The 18,582-nt window shown below is 41.8% G+C and overlaps 1 protein-coding gene across 1 annotated transcript in view; it reads right to left on the bottom strand.

The window, feature by feature from the left end:
- The window catches only part of LOC111957511 (calcium-binding protein 8-like), a 61,702-nt gene that overhangs the window by 30,367 nt on the left and 12,753 nt on the right, over positions 1 to 18,582 (bottom strand). The window contains 2 exon segments of the mRNA XM_070437307.1: positions 10,119 to 10,231; positions 14,592 to 14,735. Coding sequence (XP_070293408.1) covers positions 10,119 to 10,231; positions 14,592 to 14,735 — 257 coding nt within the window.

The raw sequence follows: 18,582 nt of genomic DNA on the forward strand, positions 1-18,582 counted from the left end.
GCGTTCCTCCTCCTCTTCATCCGAAGAGGAGGAGCATGGATTGAACCAAAATGCAGCGTTGCAATAAGACATAATGAATTTATTGAACAAGACAAAACGAACTATACTTGACAACTAAACAAAATAACAAACCGAATGTAGACAGACTTGGACCACGAACTTACATGAAACACGAAGAACGAACGAACAAGTACTTACTACAAACAAAACGACGAACGAACGAACGAAACAGTCCATATGGTGCAAACATAGACACAGACACAGGAGACAACCACCCACAAACAAACACTGTGAAACTACCTACCTTAATATGATTCTCAATCAGAGGAGATGAAAACCACCTGCCTCTAATTGAGAACCATATTAGGTACCCATTCACCAACATAGAAACAGAAAACATAGACTGCCCACCCAAACTCACGTCCTGACCAACTAACACATACAAAACTAACAGAAAACAGGTCAGGAACGTGACAGATAATGAGTAGAATGGTCTCTAGAGTTAAAGTTTCACATGATATAAAGCCCAGAGAGATAGGCCAGAATTTGAGATCATTAAAGAGACTGCATATTGTGCATATGTAGCAGATGGGGATCTGTAAAGGTCCAGAGTTTGATTGTCGGAATGAGATGGATTGGGGGGAAAGAGATACAGCTAAGCAAGCACAGTGACGTCCTTTAAAATGGTCAGCTCAACCACTGGGGTCATTGTGGAGTACGCTTGGGGAGTGAATGTCGTAGATGGGGATCTGTGAAACTTACAGCACGAAAATGATGTTATAGAGGCCATTTCCTTAGTTAGTGACAAATATAAACAAATAATTTGTCATTTCTTTGGCATGGTCAGAATAAACTGCCAAGGGCTGGTTGAATGCAGAGGGGAGATGATGTAGTTTATTTGCGTTTCTGTCTTGCTTCGGTGTACTGGGGTGATGTCGATGTAAATGTGTCAACATATGAGGTGTTGGCAGCTGCATAGGCTATTCTCGTTGAGCGTGGCACCATACTGTTGACATTTTATCCACAACTCTCAGTCCATCGACGTTGTAATCTACTGRGAAGCCAAAATGTTCCCAAACTGGAGATTTAAACAATGATGGAGGATTCTCCAATTCTGGTTTATTGACCCCAACACTTGCCATCGCAGGGCCTACAGAACTAGTTCCCAGCTGCGCCTCACAAAAGGACATTTTAAAATGTGCCAATTAGGATGATAATTTTGATTACATCTTGCGCATAGGCTGTAGTTGTTTTAMCGGAATAGCCTGAAATGTTTTACAGTTCAGATTTACAACGCAACGTAGGCATAGAAACAATGTTGGCACTGCATCCCTTCAGAGAATAGATTTATCCAATAACAGAGTATGAGAGACTGGTGAGAGACCAGAGGCTGCTGTGTTGAATCACAATCATTTCCTGTCACGAACTCAAATACCTCACATCAAATCAAATCAAATTGTATTTGTCACATACACATGTTTAGCAGATGTTATTGCGGGTGTAGAGAAATGCTTGTGTTTCTAGCTCCAACATTGCAGTAATATCTAACAATTCATACACACAATACACACAACCTAAAAGTCAAATAATGGAATTAAGGAATATATAAATATTAGGATGAGCAATGTTGGAGTGGCATAGACTAAAATACAGTAGAATAGAATACAGTATATACATAGATGAGTAAAGCAAAAAATATGTAAACATTATTAAAGTGACTAGTGTTCCATAATCAAAGTGGCCAGTGATTTCAAGTCTATGTGTATGGGGCAGCAGCCTCTAAGATGCAGGGTTACGTAACCGGGTGGATGCCTTCTGCACCTCCACCTGTTATTTTGGCCTATTGTTTATGAAGTTTTTCTTTTGTTTTCTTTTTCTTTTGTTTATAAGTGTTTGTGTCAACACCTGCTACCAACTAGCCAGCTAGCTATCTAGGTTGCAATGGAACCCGCTTCTCCTGGAAGATCTAAGGAACATTTCCAGCACTGTAGAAACAGTGTATATTACGCTTTGTCCACGACAATATTGACATTCTGGAGTTCCGATGTGGCAGTTGTTTGCTTGTGGAGGATTACAGGAATGAGGTGGCTATCCATAGCAAGCACATTTCTGTTCTGCCTGAACTTATGGGGAAAACGCACATTTGAACATTCTCAACTCCTGTCGCCGCTCGGGCCTGATGTATACTGCTAAGTGGACTGGAGTGTCTGCGAGAGGTTCGGAGCAGACTGACATAAGGAATAGCTTCACTGCACTCAACGACATCGTTGTCGAGTTCGGCTCCTTTCCCTGTCTCTGGATCTGACGGTGCACTGCCTGCTGCGGGAGGTCTGGACGTATCGCCGGGAGCAGCTGGCGTATGCTATCCTGCTTCTTGTGGGCCTCAACTAAATCTTGTAATAAATCATGTGGAAATTGAGCAAGTTGAGGTGACTAAACTGCTTGGAGTAACCCTGGATTGTAAACTGTCATGGTCAAAAAAATTGGGTAGTTGGGTATTGGGTAGTGTTATGAAATGTAATGTCATGTAGAATGTGTAATTGTATATAACTGCCTTAAAGTTTCTGGACCCCAGGAAGAGTAGGAAGAGTAGTAATGGGGATCCTTAATATACACAAATACAAAATAGCCTATAGGCCTTGTGTTTTTATTTAGTATTTTATTTTATTTTAATGTAACTGTACACACGTGAAATAGCCTACACGCCAATCGCCAAATACAGAGGTAAAAAGGAGAATGCTTAATTAGTTAATATTAAGGCTGTATGAAAGGTTCTAGACCTACAGTCAGTGTCCAGATTTCAGTTTCTATTTAACCTATCTGAACAGTTGGCTACAGTTCCCTTGACTTGTCATAGGCCTATTTGAAGTCCCTGTCTTGTGACTGTTGCATTTATATAGTGCCTCACAATCACTGCACATAACATAACTGCTATCATCCTCTTTTACCATTTCAACAAATCTTCCACAAACATTACTTTTCTGGCCCTCCCTTCTCTTTATTTTCAACTCTCCAATTCACAGATTCTCTCTTATTGAATCAAACTCCGACATTGTCCTTTATGTCTCTGTGGATCAACCTTAACTTTTCTGTTGTTCCCAAAAGCATTTGGCGATTGGCGTGTAAGCTTTTTAGTGTGGATACAGTTAGGCCCTAAAGCTTACACATACACTAATGCCAGTTAGCCTAAAATAATTAAAGAAACACTTCAATGTAGCCTATGTAGCCTTTATTCAGCCTGCCCTCCACCCACAAGCCCATCATCCACACAATATTTAATGACCCTAAACCCGCCTGCAGGGACAGCGTGTTATGAGTCAACCCGGACATCGCTATTCTGTTGACAGTCTTTTGTATTCTGCAGTACTAATAAGAAACAAAGTAAAGGAGTGACACATTAAAGCTCTCATAACGCAAGTTTACTTTGTATCCTTGCTATATTTGTGTGCTGGTCAGAGGCAGGGAGATGAAGAGGGAGACGAAGATGGAGAGGGAGAGGAAGATGGAGAGTAATGCCTTTTATGCTCTCAGGAATACTTAAAAGATGGAGACTCTTACTTAAAGTAGAGAATATCAAAGCAATAACACTCAAGCCCCAAACCACATGAAAAGCTGATGAGGCGTGACTGTAATTGTGGTATCATTAGAGAAACCCTGTGAATGCGAGAGACAGATGAATAACATTAACATCAACATGAACGTGAGACRTTTGCTGTTGTCTAATTACATGCACATATTCACCCCAATGGGATAATTCGGTACATTAAGAACTTCTACAAGAGCAGAGATGAGTGAGTAGGTAGGTGAGAGCCATGACAGAATGTTAAATAATTTCTTACTGAACCAACCAACCTCTACAACTGGGAAGGATGTGAGTGTGACATCACCACCCTAACATTAGTAGATTGTCTTGTTCTACCCATCAAATCATAAACTTGAACTTACTCCATTGACCTTAATGTATGACTAAGTTAAAATTCGACTTGAGGAAGTTAGTATTCGCTTAGATTGGATGACACAGTATGTTATAGGGTTTTGTAGTCAACTGCAAAAAATAAAGTTGACTGTTTAGCTTTCAGATAACAGAAAAACAGGAACCTGGGCTTAAGAACTCCTCTGCTGAGGCACCAGTTGCAGAACCCCTGAAGACCTCTCAAGTCTGAAGTGTCTTAAATAAGTTAGCTGCCTTGTGCCTTCTTCAGCCTGCTTCTTAGAGTGACTGAGCTGAAGAAAGAGCCTTGTGCTTGGTGACTCACACACACACACACACACACACACACACACACACAACACCACACCACACGACACACACCCACACACACCACACACACACACACACACACACACACACACACACACACACACACACACACAAACACCAGCCTTGTGTCTCTCAGAGAGACTGAGCCGAGAAGTCCTGCGCCTGCTTGGTGACACACATAGCCCCTGATGGAGAAAGACCCTGAAGCAACATGCCACAGAGAATAAATACTTTAAAGCACCGTCCTCATCCTCCATCCTCCCCTCCGAAGCATCAGAGATTTATGAAACGCCAGCAGAAGCATTGACAACCAGGAACTTTCATAAGGTTACTCTCCTCGTCTCCCGGCTAATGCTTTCAGTGTCACAGAATTGTTGTGCGTCTGCCCCGTCATCCTGATTCATGTTTTATGGAACAGTTTGGCTATTCAAATGTATTCAGATTTCACCTAGGATCTGTTCTGCCAAGAGGCACAGTCATAACGCTGTGATGTGAAAGCTTTGCCGGTCTTGTTTGCTGATGGCGTTTATATCACTTTGTTACTTTGTTCTTGTTCATCATAGCCTCTGTCTAGTTTTCTTTCCATCAATCAATCAAATAAAGGTATTTTGTAAAGCTCTTTTTACCTCAACAAAGTGCTTAACAGATATACTAAATACCCACTCTGCACACACTGGTTGAATCAACGTTGTTTCCAAGTCATTTCAACAACAAAAAATGTATGTGATTACGTTGAATGAACATGGAAAACAGATTGGATTTGCAAAAGTCAACAACATAAAGGACTTTTGGGAATGTATGTATCTTTTTCATCCAACTTTTAACCTAAATCCAATAACATGTTTCAAATATTTGTTGATTTCACGTTGAATTCACATTAGTTATAAAAATAAAGAGAGTCGCACACTCTCTATGTAAACTCCCAGTAATTTATTGGGTAAATCACCAATGTTTCGGCATCACTGGCACTGTCTATATATATATATATATATATATAGAGAGAGAGAGAGAGAGAGAGAGTATGCGACTGTCTTTATTTCTATAGCTTATAGTTTATTCGCCTTTAGTCAGCACCTCTACATAAAACAATTTTCTCTGGTTGTGCGTCAGCTCATGTTTTTTATTCAAATTCACATAGGTTGACAACTCAATCAAATATAAATCAAAACTGGATGTTGAAATTACATCTGTGTCCAGCAGGTATATAGTACTATGTTCATTAAGGTTAAGTGTTTGCACTCTATTTATTGTAACTGAAACACATCAATATGGAATGGAAGTTGGGCTAGTGCCCATATGGTTATTGTTTGCATTTACCAAGAACGATAAGCTGCACTTTTACTCTTTGATTGGCAAAGAACAACATTGTTGGTTGTTTTTTATGCAGTTTTAACTTAGCTTAGGTACCAGTCTCTTTAGCTAAGCCACTCCCTGTACTCCATGTCATGTGCCAAAGAGACTGGCCTTTCTGCCATTTTCAAATATGAACGTTCTATCATTAATGCGCTTGAGAAGAGCAGAGGATTTTAATTTGTTACTAATGCTATTTGAGGCTCCACATGTTTTCATGCCATGGAAAATATTGATGTTATTTGAAGCAATGAGCAACTCCGTCATAAATTCAGCGCATATTGAACATTGAGATTGGATGTTTAGAACGGTACAAAGTTTTTGTCAAATTAACGTAAAAAGTTGACATTTTTAGCATTTTAGCTAACCCTAACCCTAACCCTCTTCCTATCCTTAACCGAATTATCCTAACTTGATACATTATTATCCTAACCTGCTACGTAAGTTCTCCTAACCTGCCACGAAAAGTCAAATCTGACGTTAATTTGACAAAGGCTGGATCCCATCTAGCCAAGACCTTTGGTAATGACAAGTAGTGGGAAGGAGTGGAATGTTAGCTAAAGAGACTGGTAGTCAGACTAGTTTTAACTACAGGACATGCTGGTTCAGCGTTATTCTCTCTAACTCTCTCTTCTCTCTAACTATTTCATTGGATAATTCCTCTGAAGAGGAGATTTTTTAGAGCCTTGTTGCTTCTCTATAATATCTGCTTAGTGGTCTGGTTAGGAAAACACTTGGGTGAAAATACAGAGTGTTGCAAGTTCAAATCCCAAAGAGTTCCAAAGGGTACTTCTGTATTTACACCTGCCAACAAACCCCTTAATGTCAATGGTAAAGATGTAGATGAAGTGAATTAAATTAACCATTTAAATCAAGCAAAGAAAATAGAATGTCTGTTTTTTGTTAGACTTGCATGCAGAGATATTGAAGTAAAAAAATAGAAAAATTATTCTGTCAAACTCATTCAGAGCTCAGGGAGCTCAATTCAGAAAGAGACCAACTACTACACACAAAAGGTTTCTGACTCAGAGAGACAAGGTATTGTACTGTAAACAGGAAATTGGGAGGGGGAACCATTGAGCAACAAAAACAGGTGTTACACACACACACGTTCATGCCAGTTACCTCAGGAAACTGGACATTAAAATGTAAAACTGTAGGTTACAATACATCGACCATGGAGAATGAGGCGGGATYATCAGGATGGAATCACATTAAGATATTCTTTTCTGAATAGCAAACAGAGATACTGTATACTGTGTATCATCACAAACAAGATTAGATTAGCAAGATTAGCAACCAAGCGCCTCTGGATATTAATTTATCAAACAATGAAGAATGTGAGTATGAATATGAGGGAACCAATTCCTTGAAAGACACAAGACCAACTCCAACCCCCCTCTTTGGAGGACAACTATAGACACAGGAGTAGCTAGAAATCATCTGAGCAACTCCAATTCCCTGATTTCCCCCCACTTMTCAGAAAGATACAACAATTCCAGACAGCCACCCGCTCTGGTCTCCATCCTCCCGCCTCATATCAGAAAGCCAAGGTCAGAGCAGCTCATCTCAGCCAAACAGGGTTGGCACGGAGACCACAGTGTCTGCACCTGCAGCACCAGAGAGCATGTCCTCACAGTGAAAACCAAGAGCTCCTGCTCCCCAGAGACAGACTGGGTCACAGCCATGATAGCATCAGAGAGAGAACCCTGCCAAGTGTGCTCCACAGAGCCAAATGTCCCTCTCTTTCTCTCTCTCTCTCCCTCCTGGACTGTTCTCTCTCTCTCCMTCTCTCTCTCTCCCTGAGTGGGGTTCTCTCTCTCTCTCTAAGTGTTGTTCTTTCACTCGCTCTCGTTGTCTTTCTCTACCTTACACTCTTTCACTCTTTGATTAATTCGCTTTCACCTCCTACTTCTGTTACTCACTCGAATCTTCTCACCCTGTCACTTCCACTCACTACTCTGACTCTGACTCCCTCTCTAGCTATCATCCTCTCCCCCTCCATTTCAGTGCAGGAACAYCTGGCCAAACGGCGCATGGATTATGTCCTGCCACCATCTCCAAGGCAGGAGGCACTGCCACCAGACAAGACAACATCTGKCCATCAGGTGACTGACACACTACACTCTGCCTCTACACACTACACACTGACACACTACACTCTGCCTCTACACACTACACACTGACACACTACACTCTGCCTCTACACACTACACACTGACACACTACACTCTACCMMTTTCACACTACACACTGACACACTACACTCTACCCCTTTCACACTACACACTGACACACGACACTCTACCTCTTTGGTTTCATTGCCAGCTATTGCACAGCCTGGCCATGACTGCAGCTATTGCAGGACAGTGCTTGGTAAAGGAAAGGTGATAGAAGATAGAGGTTAAAAGAGAGAAGTCCTTACCTGCCAGAATATACTGTCTATTGTGCTCCCCAGGAAGCCCTCCCTGGTTTCAGACGACAGGAGCTTGGGTCCCAGGATCGTCATGAACTCATCGAAGTCTACCTGCCCGTCTCCTAGACACACAGTATGACATGTTTAATCCCAAAGTTTAATTGCAAATCAGTAAGAAGGACAAAAACTTTATGTTAATTTGAGTCTGTGTTCTTTCCATTCTATACCTCTTCGCTCTCCTCCCTCCTCTTCCTCATTTCCCTGCAGAAGAGGTTGTGTGCTGCCTATGCAGGGTAACTCAATCTGCCCCTTCACTCTTCCTCTCCTCCCTCTCCCCTGACAGGGGTGACCTCCTTAAGGCACGCTGGCACTGTCACATTTGATGCCATCGATTGTCCCTCTCTGTGCCCATGCATTTTCAGAGTGGCTGACTGTCCCGCATCCTGCCTCATAACTGGGGACAGTCAGCCAGTGTAGCGAGTGCAGTCAGGGCCCCTGAGCTATCGTGATGGATGGATGAATGGATGGATGGATGGATGGATGTGATTTAAACCAAAAACACTTCCTAACAAAAGCAGCTGATGACAGGCTTCATGTATTACGAACATTACACCACTATAAAAAGCAAATGGAGCAATTGCAATGCTGAGATCTCGAACAAAGACCACAAGCTCCTAAGCAATCCACCAAGGGCATTCTGCTGAGCTGGATAAYAATCTGAGGGATCGTTCTGAAAGTAGAACACATTATCAGATCAACTCAATGAGTCAATCCATATTTTATAGTGATCAGCTGGACTTTTGCAGCTGCTGCTCAGAGAGAAAGAATCAATGGCCATCCGTGAATGTGTCACGTGTCTCTAATTCACACAGCTGCTAGCTTGGCAAAGGAAAAATAAACACCCTCAAATCCCATTTATCTGGCAATGTCCTTGGCTATGGATGCCTCCTCCGTTTGATCACCCTGGTCTTTTGTGTTGTGTCTACAGACATGAAAATGAGATGAGATTGAAGCAAATTGCTTTGAACAGAACACAAATGTACGTTTTTAAAACATCTCTCACTGTAATAATAGAGACTTAATAGCAACAACAATCCAGCCAACCCTTCTTATCTTGGCTAGCGAGTTTATCTGCTTCTGAAGGAATGTCTTCACTCAGTCACAGCGAGTGAAATCAACTGACATCGCAAAGGCATCGCAGATGAGAAATGGTCCTCCAGTTCTCCCCCTCTACCAAACCAACAGGGACTCATACATTGATTGCTGTCACACCTCAGAATGTACAAGCAATATCTATAACAAATATGACAGAGAGGTGCTCCTAGATGTTCTAACTTGCCATAGCAGGAGATGAAAGCAGTATTTCAAACAAACCTTTAACAGGAGGAGAAATTGTTTTGCTATTCATTCTTATCTCAAGTGGAGAGGCAATAGGAAGCAGTCCACATCTTTGAGCATTCAGTTATCACCCTTTCTATCTTTCTCTGCACCATTCCAACACACTACAGTTTTTATTGCAATTCTGCCAAACAAAACAAAACAAACAAACAACAAACATTTGAGTGGAAAATGCAAGTTTAAAAAAAGACTAATGGGTGAAAAACTTGAATATTTTTCAATTATGTAGTGTTTTGAAACATAAGGCCAGCAAATGCCATATGTTACATAATGTGTATGGCTATTACAGTGGACACATCTAATGTTTCCACAGAAGGTGATGGCTTCCGATTGAAGAGTTTATTTCCAAAATGCTATAACCACCAATTCTTTACGTGTTTTCTTATCAGAAGTGATTGCTTATNCACACTACACACTGACACACTACACTCTGCCTCTACACACTACACACTGACACACTACACTCTGCCTCTACACACTACACACTGACACACTACACTCTACCMMTTTCACACTACACACTGACACACTACACTCTACCCCTTTCACACTACACACTGACACACGACACTCTACCTCTTTGGTTTCATTGCCAGCTATTGCACAGCCTGGCCATGACTGCAGCTATTGCAGGACAGTGCTTGGTAAAGGAAAGGTGATAGAAGATAGAGGTTAAAAGAGAGAAGTCCTTACCTGCCAGAATATACTGTCTATTGTGCTCCCCAGGAAGCCCTCCCTGGTTTCAGACGACAGGAGCTTGGGTCCCAGGATCGTCATGAACTCATCGAAGTCTACCTGCCCGTCTCCTAGACACACAGTATGACATGTTTAATCCCAAAGTTKAATTGCAAATCAGTAAGAAGGACAAAAACTTTATGTTAATTTGAGTCTGTGTTCTTTCCATTCTATACCTCTTCGCTCTCCTCCCTCCTCTTCCTCATTTCCCTGCAGAAGAGGTTGTGTGCTGCCTATGCAGGGTAACTCAATCTGCCCCTTCACTCTTCCTCTCCTCCCTCTCCCCTGACAGGGGTGACCTCCTTAAGGCACGCTGGCACTGTCACATTTGATGCCATCGATTGTCCCTCTCTGTGCCCATGCATTTTCAGAGTGGCTGACTGTCCCGCATCCTGCCTCATAACTGGGGACAGTCAGCCAGTGTAGCGAGTGCAGTCAGGGCCCCTGAGCTATCGTGATGGATGGATGAATGGATGGATGGATGGATGGATGTGATTTAAACCAAAAACACTTCCTAACAAAAGCAGCTGATGACAGGCTTCATGTATTACGAACATTACACCACTATAAAAAGCAAATGGAGCAATTGCAATGCTGAGATCTCGAACAAAGACCACAAGCTCCTAAGCAATCCACCAAGGGCATTCTGCTGAGCTGGATAAYAATCTGAGGGATCGTTCTGAAAGTAGAACACATTATCAGATCAACTCAATGAGTCAATCCATATTTTATAGTGATCAGCTGGACTTTTGCAGCTGCTGCTCAGAGAGAAAGAATCAATGGCCATCCGTGAATGTGTCACGTGTCTCTAATTCACACAGCTGCTAGCTTGGCAAAGGAAAAATAAACACCCTCAAATCCCATTTATCTGGCAATGTCCTTGGCTATGGATGCCTCCTCCGTTTGATCACCCTGGTCTTTTGTGTTGTGTCTACAGACATGAAAATGAGATGAGATTGAAGCAAATTGCTTTGAACAGAACACAAATGTACGTTTTTAAAACATCTCTCACTGTAATAATAGAGACTTAATAGCAACAACAATCCAGCCAACCCTTCTTATCTTGGCTAGCGAGTTTATCTGCTTCTGAAGGAATGTCTTCACTCAGTCACAGCGAGTGAAATCAACTGACATCGCAAAGGCATCGCAGATGAGAAATGGTCCTCCAGTTCTCCCCCTCTACCAAACCAACAGGGACTCATACATTGATTGCTGTCACACCTCAGAATGTACAAGCAATATCTATAACAAATATGACAGAGAGGTGCTCCTAGATGTTCTAACTTGCCATAGCAGGAGATGAAAGCAGTATTTCAAACAAACCTTTAACAGGAGGAGAAATTGTTTTGCTATTCATTCTTATCTCAAGTGGAGAGGCAATAGGAAGCAGTCCACATCTTTGAGCATTCAGTTATCACCCTTTCTATCTTTCTCTGCACCATTCCAACACACTACAGTTTTTATTGCAATTCTGCCAAACAAAACAAAACAAACAAACAACAAACATTTGAGTGGAAAATGCAAGTTTAAAAAAAGACTAATGGGTGAAAAACTTGAATATTTTTCAATTATGTAGTGTTTTGAAACATAAGGCCAGCAAATGCCATATGTTACATAATGTGTATGGCTATTACAGTGGACACATCTAATGTTTCCACAGAAGGTGATGGCTTCCGATTGAAGAGTTTATTTCCAAAATGCTATAACCACCAATTCTTTACGTGTTTTCTTATCAGAAGTGATTGCTTATRGGTACCTTCATGTGTACCCATGTGTGAAAATGAAAATGTGTTTTTTTGCATAACGCTAGCTTATTTCCATTGTTTAGCTGGAATGGAATGGTCGTATCCTGTATATTTGACARTGATATGTGGTTGTCTCACCCACCTATCTTAAGATGAATGCACTAATACTGTAAGTCACTCTGGATAAGAGCATCTGCTAAATGACAAAAATGTCAAATGTAAATGTTTTACTTACAGATCTCATATTACTATATTGAAAACATTTGTAAAATGTTTTGTTAAATATGAATGTCACAAATATAGCATTCGTACAGTTCTTTATAAAAAGTMGTTATTTGTTACATTTGACTGTGTAAATCTTAGCAGTACTACTTATTTCTCTGAGACTGAAGCGGATATGTAGCATTTAGCAAAAAAACATGATTATTTGTCTATCTGAAATGACACCATCAAGTGATAGATTTTAAACAAACACATGTATGTCATTGAACAACCCCATGCCATGATTAGATAGTGAAAAAACACACTCTTTCATAAGACCTTTAAACAATTAGAGCTAATTTACCAACATCTTTGAAAATGTAGAGTGCCTTTCGGAAAGTATTCAGACGCCTTGACTTTTTCCACATTTTGTTATGTTACAGCCTTATTCTAAAATTGATTAAATTGTTTTTTTCACCTCATCAATCTACACACAATAGCCCATAATGGAGAAAAAAAATGAAATATCACATTTACATAAGTATTGAGACCCTTTGCTCAGTACTTTGTTGAAGCACCTTGTCAGCGATTATTCTTCATGGGTATGAAACGCTACAAACTTGGCACACCTGTATTAGGGGAGTTTCTCCCATCCTTCTCTGCAGATCCTCTCAAGCTCTTTCAGGTTGGATGGGGAGCGTTGCTGCACAGTTATTTTCGGTTCTCTCCAGAGATATTCAATCGGGTTCAAGTCCAGGCTCTGGCTGACCCACTCAAGGACATTCAGTGATGCTGCCACCACCATGCTTCACCGTAGGGATGGTGCCAGGTGGTGGTGCCAGGTGTCCAGATGTGACTGTTGGCATTCAGGCCAAAGAGTTCAGTCTTGGTTACATAAGACCAGAGAATCTTGTTTCTCATGGTCTGAGAGTCTTTAGGTTCCTTTTGGAAAACTCCAAGCGGACTGTCATGTGCCTTTTACTGAGGAGTAGCTTCCATTTGGCCACTACCATAAAGGCCTGATTGGTGGAGTGCTGCAGAGACGGTTGTCCTTCTGGAAGTKTCTCCCATCTCCACAGAGGAAGTGTGGAGCTCTGTCAGAGTGACCATCGGGTTCTTGGTCACCTCCCTGACCAAGGCCCTTCCCCCCCGATTGCTCAGTTTGGCCAGGCGGCCAGCTCTAGGAAGAGTCTTGGTGGTTCCAAACTTCTTYGATTTAAGAATGATGCAGGCCACTGTGTTCTTGGGGACCTTCAATGCTGCAGAAATGTTTTGGTACTCTTCCCCAGATCTGTGCCACGACACAATCCTGTCTTGGAGCTCCACGGACAATTATTTTGACCTCATGGCTTGGATTTAGCTCTGACATGCACTGTCAACTGTGGGACCTTATATAGACAGGTGTGTGCCTTTCCAAATCCAATCAATTGAATTTACCACAGGTGGACTCCAATCAAGTTGTAGAAACATCTCAAGGATGATAAATGGATACAGGATGCACCTGAGCTCAATTTTGAGTTTTGTAGCAAAGGGTCTGAAAACTTAAATAAATAAGGTATTTCTGTTTTTTGTTTTTAATACATTTGCAAAAATTTCTAAAAACCTGTTTTTGCTTTGTCATTATGTGGTATTGTATGTCGTTTGCTGAGGATTTTATTTATTTAATCCATTTTAGAATAAGGCTGTAACGTAACAAAATGTGGATAAAGTCAATGGGTCTGAATACTTCCTGAAGGCACTGTAGATCTTCTCTGTCAGGTAGGGACTGGCTTCAGTACAGAAACCACAGGAACCCTGTGTGACCTACTGTAATCACATGTGTTGTGTGTGTGCGTGCATGGCGCGTGCGTGTTTGTGCGTGAATGTGTTAGCGTAAATATGTGCAATTCGGTGTATTAAGATGAAATGGAGCAAGGGACCACAGCCAACATGTTACACATCTACAGCTTAGAGATAGATATTGCTACAGTGGGACTATAGGATGTGTTAAGTGCTCCTCCGGTGTGTGTTTGGATAGTAGGATCCTTCATGCTTATTTAAAATGTAAAAGTCATGATTTGAATGTATGGTGCGAATGAGTGCACATTTCTGTGTGCATATAATGTACTGCATGTACATGAAAATGTGTGTGCATAATGGTGAATGAGTACTCATGTAAATGTATTGATTATGCTTGTGATTATGTAGTCATAGGTAGGCCCATGTGTATGAATGTGTAAAAAAGGAAGAACGGAATCGATTTATGTATATGTGTGTGTCTGATAGTGTGTCTATGACCCTGTCCCTGTCTTTGTGAGTGCGTGATCATGGTGTGAAAACAGGAAGGAAGGGATCTGTTTATGTTTAAATATGTGTGTGTGCGAGTAACAGAGTAGGTCCCGTTCCTGTCTCTCACTGGACTCGAACATGGGACCTTCTGTTACATGTGCAACTGCATGTGTCTGTGTACTGTAAATGTGTGAAATGTGCACTGAAGGTGACTCACCATCCATGTCTAGTCTCTGCATGATGATGGCCAGCTCCACCTCACTGGGCATGTATCCCAGAGACCTCATGGCCATGCCCAGCTCCTGCTTGGAGATGAACCCGTTCCCATCCCGGTCCAGCACTCTGAATGCCTCCCGGATCTCTGTCAACACAAACACACACAAGGAGAAGGGAGAGGAGAGGGAGCATCCACCATGGTTAGGGATTCTTTTAGCTCTGTGCCTTAGCTCAAGAACAATGCAAATGACATCTGCAATAACCGGTAGGCAACTTTTATGGTGGTGTCAAATAAGCTTGCCCTGTGTGTACGACAAGCCGATGTACTGTGTCTGTGTTACTCCTTCCCTTCAGTTTTTAACATACCCGTCAGCGCTGAGCCTAAAAGTAATCAGGCTCCGCTGTGCTTTTATGAATTCATATTTTATTAGTGTGTCTACAGAGAGGAGAGGTCTTATGACTGGGAGGCAGTAAGCAGGAATAAAGAGACAGAGAGAGAGAGAACTAGAGAGAGACAGAGAGAGAAAGAGAGAGAGGGTTAGAGAGAAAGAGAGAGGGGAAAGAGAGAGATGCAGAGAGATTGAAAGAGAGAAAGGCAGCCACGGGTATTTTTAATTAAAGGTACAATTTCAGATCTCTAAAGAACACTATGTTTGCATGGTATGCTTCAGCACACTACTGAATACTGAATAATTTGAGGATGGGTACTACTGGAATACATGGCTTTAACTCACCAGGACCAGGGAGAGAAAGAGGGAGTCACCCATGACCCAGTCTAACTCAAACATGAATCAAGTCCAAACGTGTTCCAGATATGGGATGCAATGTCATACACGTTTTGAGAACACAGGTGCTAACAATAACATGAATATTACGGGTCCAGTCTTGAAAAGACCATGCGATTAACAAAACATAGTGGTGGTAGAGTTCTTGGCTGAAACCATGAGAAAGAGCAAACAACAGGTTAACTTACACTTATTGTAGTCCAAAGATAACCCAAGCATGAAGTAAAGTTTCATCCTAGAGGTGACCTGCCCATGCGGCCAATCTTTAGCCTATCCTTGGTCAATCATCTGTCAATCATCTACTGAGAAGCTGTCATTCCTTCATAGCCAGTCAGGGGAGTAGGAATGATGTGGTGCTCTGAGCTGCAAGGAGGACAATGGTGTGTAAATGTAATGGTTTTTCTCTGTATTTAAATCACCTCGTAAAATGAGAAACTATTTTTGGGGTCATTAAAAGCCCTCAGATGTTACTGAGGGCTCAGGTTAGTCATTCTACCAGCCTCTGAACAGTATTTTGTTATTCCCTGCTTCCCAAAACATCTGGCCCGAGCAAACACACTTAGCCATTATCCCTCATAACGCAGTACAAAAGCTAGTTCCAACCAGACGCTTGTTTTAGAGAACACACACACACACACACATACACAGCATAACACAACAAACAGAGAACAACACAAGCACAATAAAGGTGTATGGATTTATTTTGGTACACTGAAATGAGCGTCTCATGAATAAGCCCATCAGGAGGAGCAGATCAGAACAGAGCAGTGAGTGACTCAGGCCTTTGTAGAGTAGGTTCCTGTGTCTGAGGACTCAGGCCTTTGTAGAGTAGGTTCCTGTGTCTGAGGACTCAGGGCCTTTGGGTACGGTAGTTACTGGTCCTCCTGTGTGTCTCCGACGGACTCATGGCCCCTTTGTGTAGAGGTAGGTCCTTTGTGTGAAGGACTCGGAGGGCTGCTTAGGGTACTACGAGCTAGGTTCCCTGCGTCTGTCTGACCGGCCCACATCAGGATCGCGTGTGTGTAGAGATCCGCCGTCACCTGCTATATACTGATCTTGGGACTTCAATTCCTATAGTGTTAGTAGGTTAAGTTTCTCTGTGTCTGTGAGGGATCAGGCACGTTTGTAAAAAAGTAAGTGGTAGGTCCTGTGTCTGAGAACTCAGCCTTTGTAGAGTAATGGTTTCCTGTGTGTCTGAGGGAGACTCAGGTCCTTTGTTAGAAGGGCTATGGTTCCATCCAGATAGTGCGCATTAGGACTCCAGCCTTTGAGTAGAAGGTCTAGTGGTTTCTGTGTGCGTGAGGAACTCGAACGGCCTTTGACTGTGGTTTATGATGTTAGGTTCCTGTATTCTGGAGACTTCAGCCTTATTGCGTAGTGAAGTAGAGATATTCCCTGTGTGTGTCTGAGGACTCAGGCCTTTGTAGAGTAGGTTCCTGTGTCTGAGGACTCAGGCCTTTGTAGAGTAGGTTCCTGTGTCTGAGGACTCGGGCCCATTTGAACACAACAACAACATTCAGACCACGTGTCATATATTCATTCAGATCTCTTCCGCTATTTTGCTATTTCACGCACCACTGCTCCCATATCCATTAGGGCCCTCTTCTGATGCTCTGAAAACCAAAGCTTTACCGCGGAGAACGATGACAAAGAATGGATGACAAAGTACTACCAAAGGAACAGGAATACCTAAGGAACATTTCAGACAGAGAAATAAATCAGAGTAAAAAAATACTTTAGAGCCACTTCAACAGCACCCTGCTTTGCAATCTAGGCCGAGTGCATCAGCACGCTCATGTTCAGTAGGGCACACCGTAGTAAAACTTTTTACAATGTAAAACTTAAATATTTGTTCTAATTGGACAACTTCAAGTAGTAGCTCCTGGATTGAAAACATTTTCTCCCTACTAAACACTACTTATCCCTACTTTTCCAGTGTTTATACTGAGTGATATTTGCTATGTGATATAAAGTTAGTGCTGTCRGTGCTGTATGTCTCTGTAAATTATAATCTCATACACACATCTTGCCTGACCTTTCAGACACAGCATCAGAAGCAGTAGCAGCACAGATCGACAGAGGCAAGACTACCTGGTACACAAAGATCTCTACCCAGACCAACATCTATTCTACATGCTGCAGCGATCAGAGCACTACACACACACACACATACCAACCACACACAAATCAGACAGTCCACATCACGCTAGCAGAACAAGACACAAAGGGAAACTACATCCCCTCTCCAACAGGCTGAGAGTTTAACAATGTGTAGCTGTACTAAAGCTGACTGACGACAACGTGCTGTATGTGGTGAGTCAGATAGTTCAACTCAGTGCAGTTACACTGTATCACTTTAATGGCCATAGATAAAGACACTTACAGGTAGGAACACCAAATTGCCTCAGTAAATATCCCCATGGTGGAAATGRTGAACGTGTTAAATGGTAGCTTTGTGTAAGCTATTATGGATAAACTAATAAGCCAAGGAGATGATTGCTAATCATTACTGTAGTGTAGTGTGTATATATGATCAATAACTTTGTCTTTATTTCTGCTGACAGAGGTGCAGTATATGCATATTTGTCCATTACATTGATTGACCTTATGAGGACCTCCCAATAAGAACTATATACATTACCCAATTCATTACATTTACCCAATACATTACCGCTGTCCCAAAACAACTTAACAAATCAAACTAGAGAAAGCCATGCAGTGCAAACTGCCAATATTGCTGTAGCATAATAACGCCACTCCGACTTTGACAGAGTAGGTGGCTATTAGCCATTTACGGGGCACTCTACATCCAATTTGCCATAGACACCTTAAAGGAAAACTTTCAAAATACAGAAATCATCATTGTATGATACATTCTGCATCATGCAAAATGCATCATAAGGTGATGATTTCTGTATTTTCAAAGTTACATATCTTGAAAACCTGATTGCTGGCAAGCAAAACATTTTGGAACTATGTCAACAATGGACTACTGAAACAAATACCAAAAGATAGTTTTRGGGTGGAAGTTTCCTTTAATGAGACATCATTGGATTAATACAGTATTTGTGGTTGAAGCATCTAGTGTAGGCAACTATGAGCACTGTGATGTTTGCAGCAGAGGGTTGAATAATATCGATCAGGCCTGGGCTCCACCTCCGGCCTGGCCAGTGGGGTGATTAGTCTCAGAACGACGTACAGAACACA

Source organism: Salvelinus sp. IW2-2015, linkage group LG4p, assembly GCF_002910315.2.
Source record: "Salvelinus sp. IW2-2015 linkage group LG4p, ASM291031v2, whole genome shotgun sequence".
Taxonomy (NCBI): Eukaryota; Metazoa; Chordata; class Actinopteri; order Salmoniformes; family Salmonidae; genus Salvelinus; species Salvelinus sp. IW2-2015.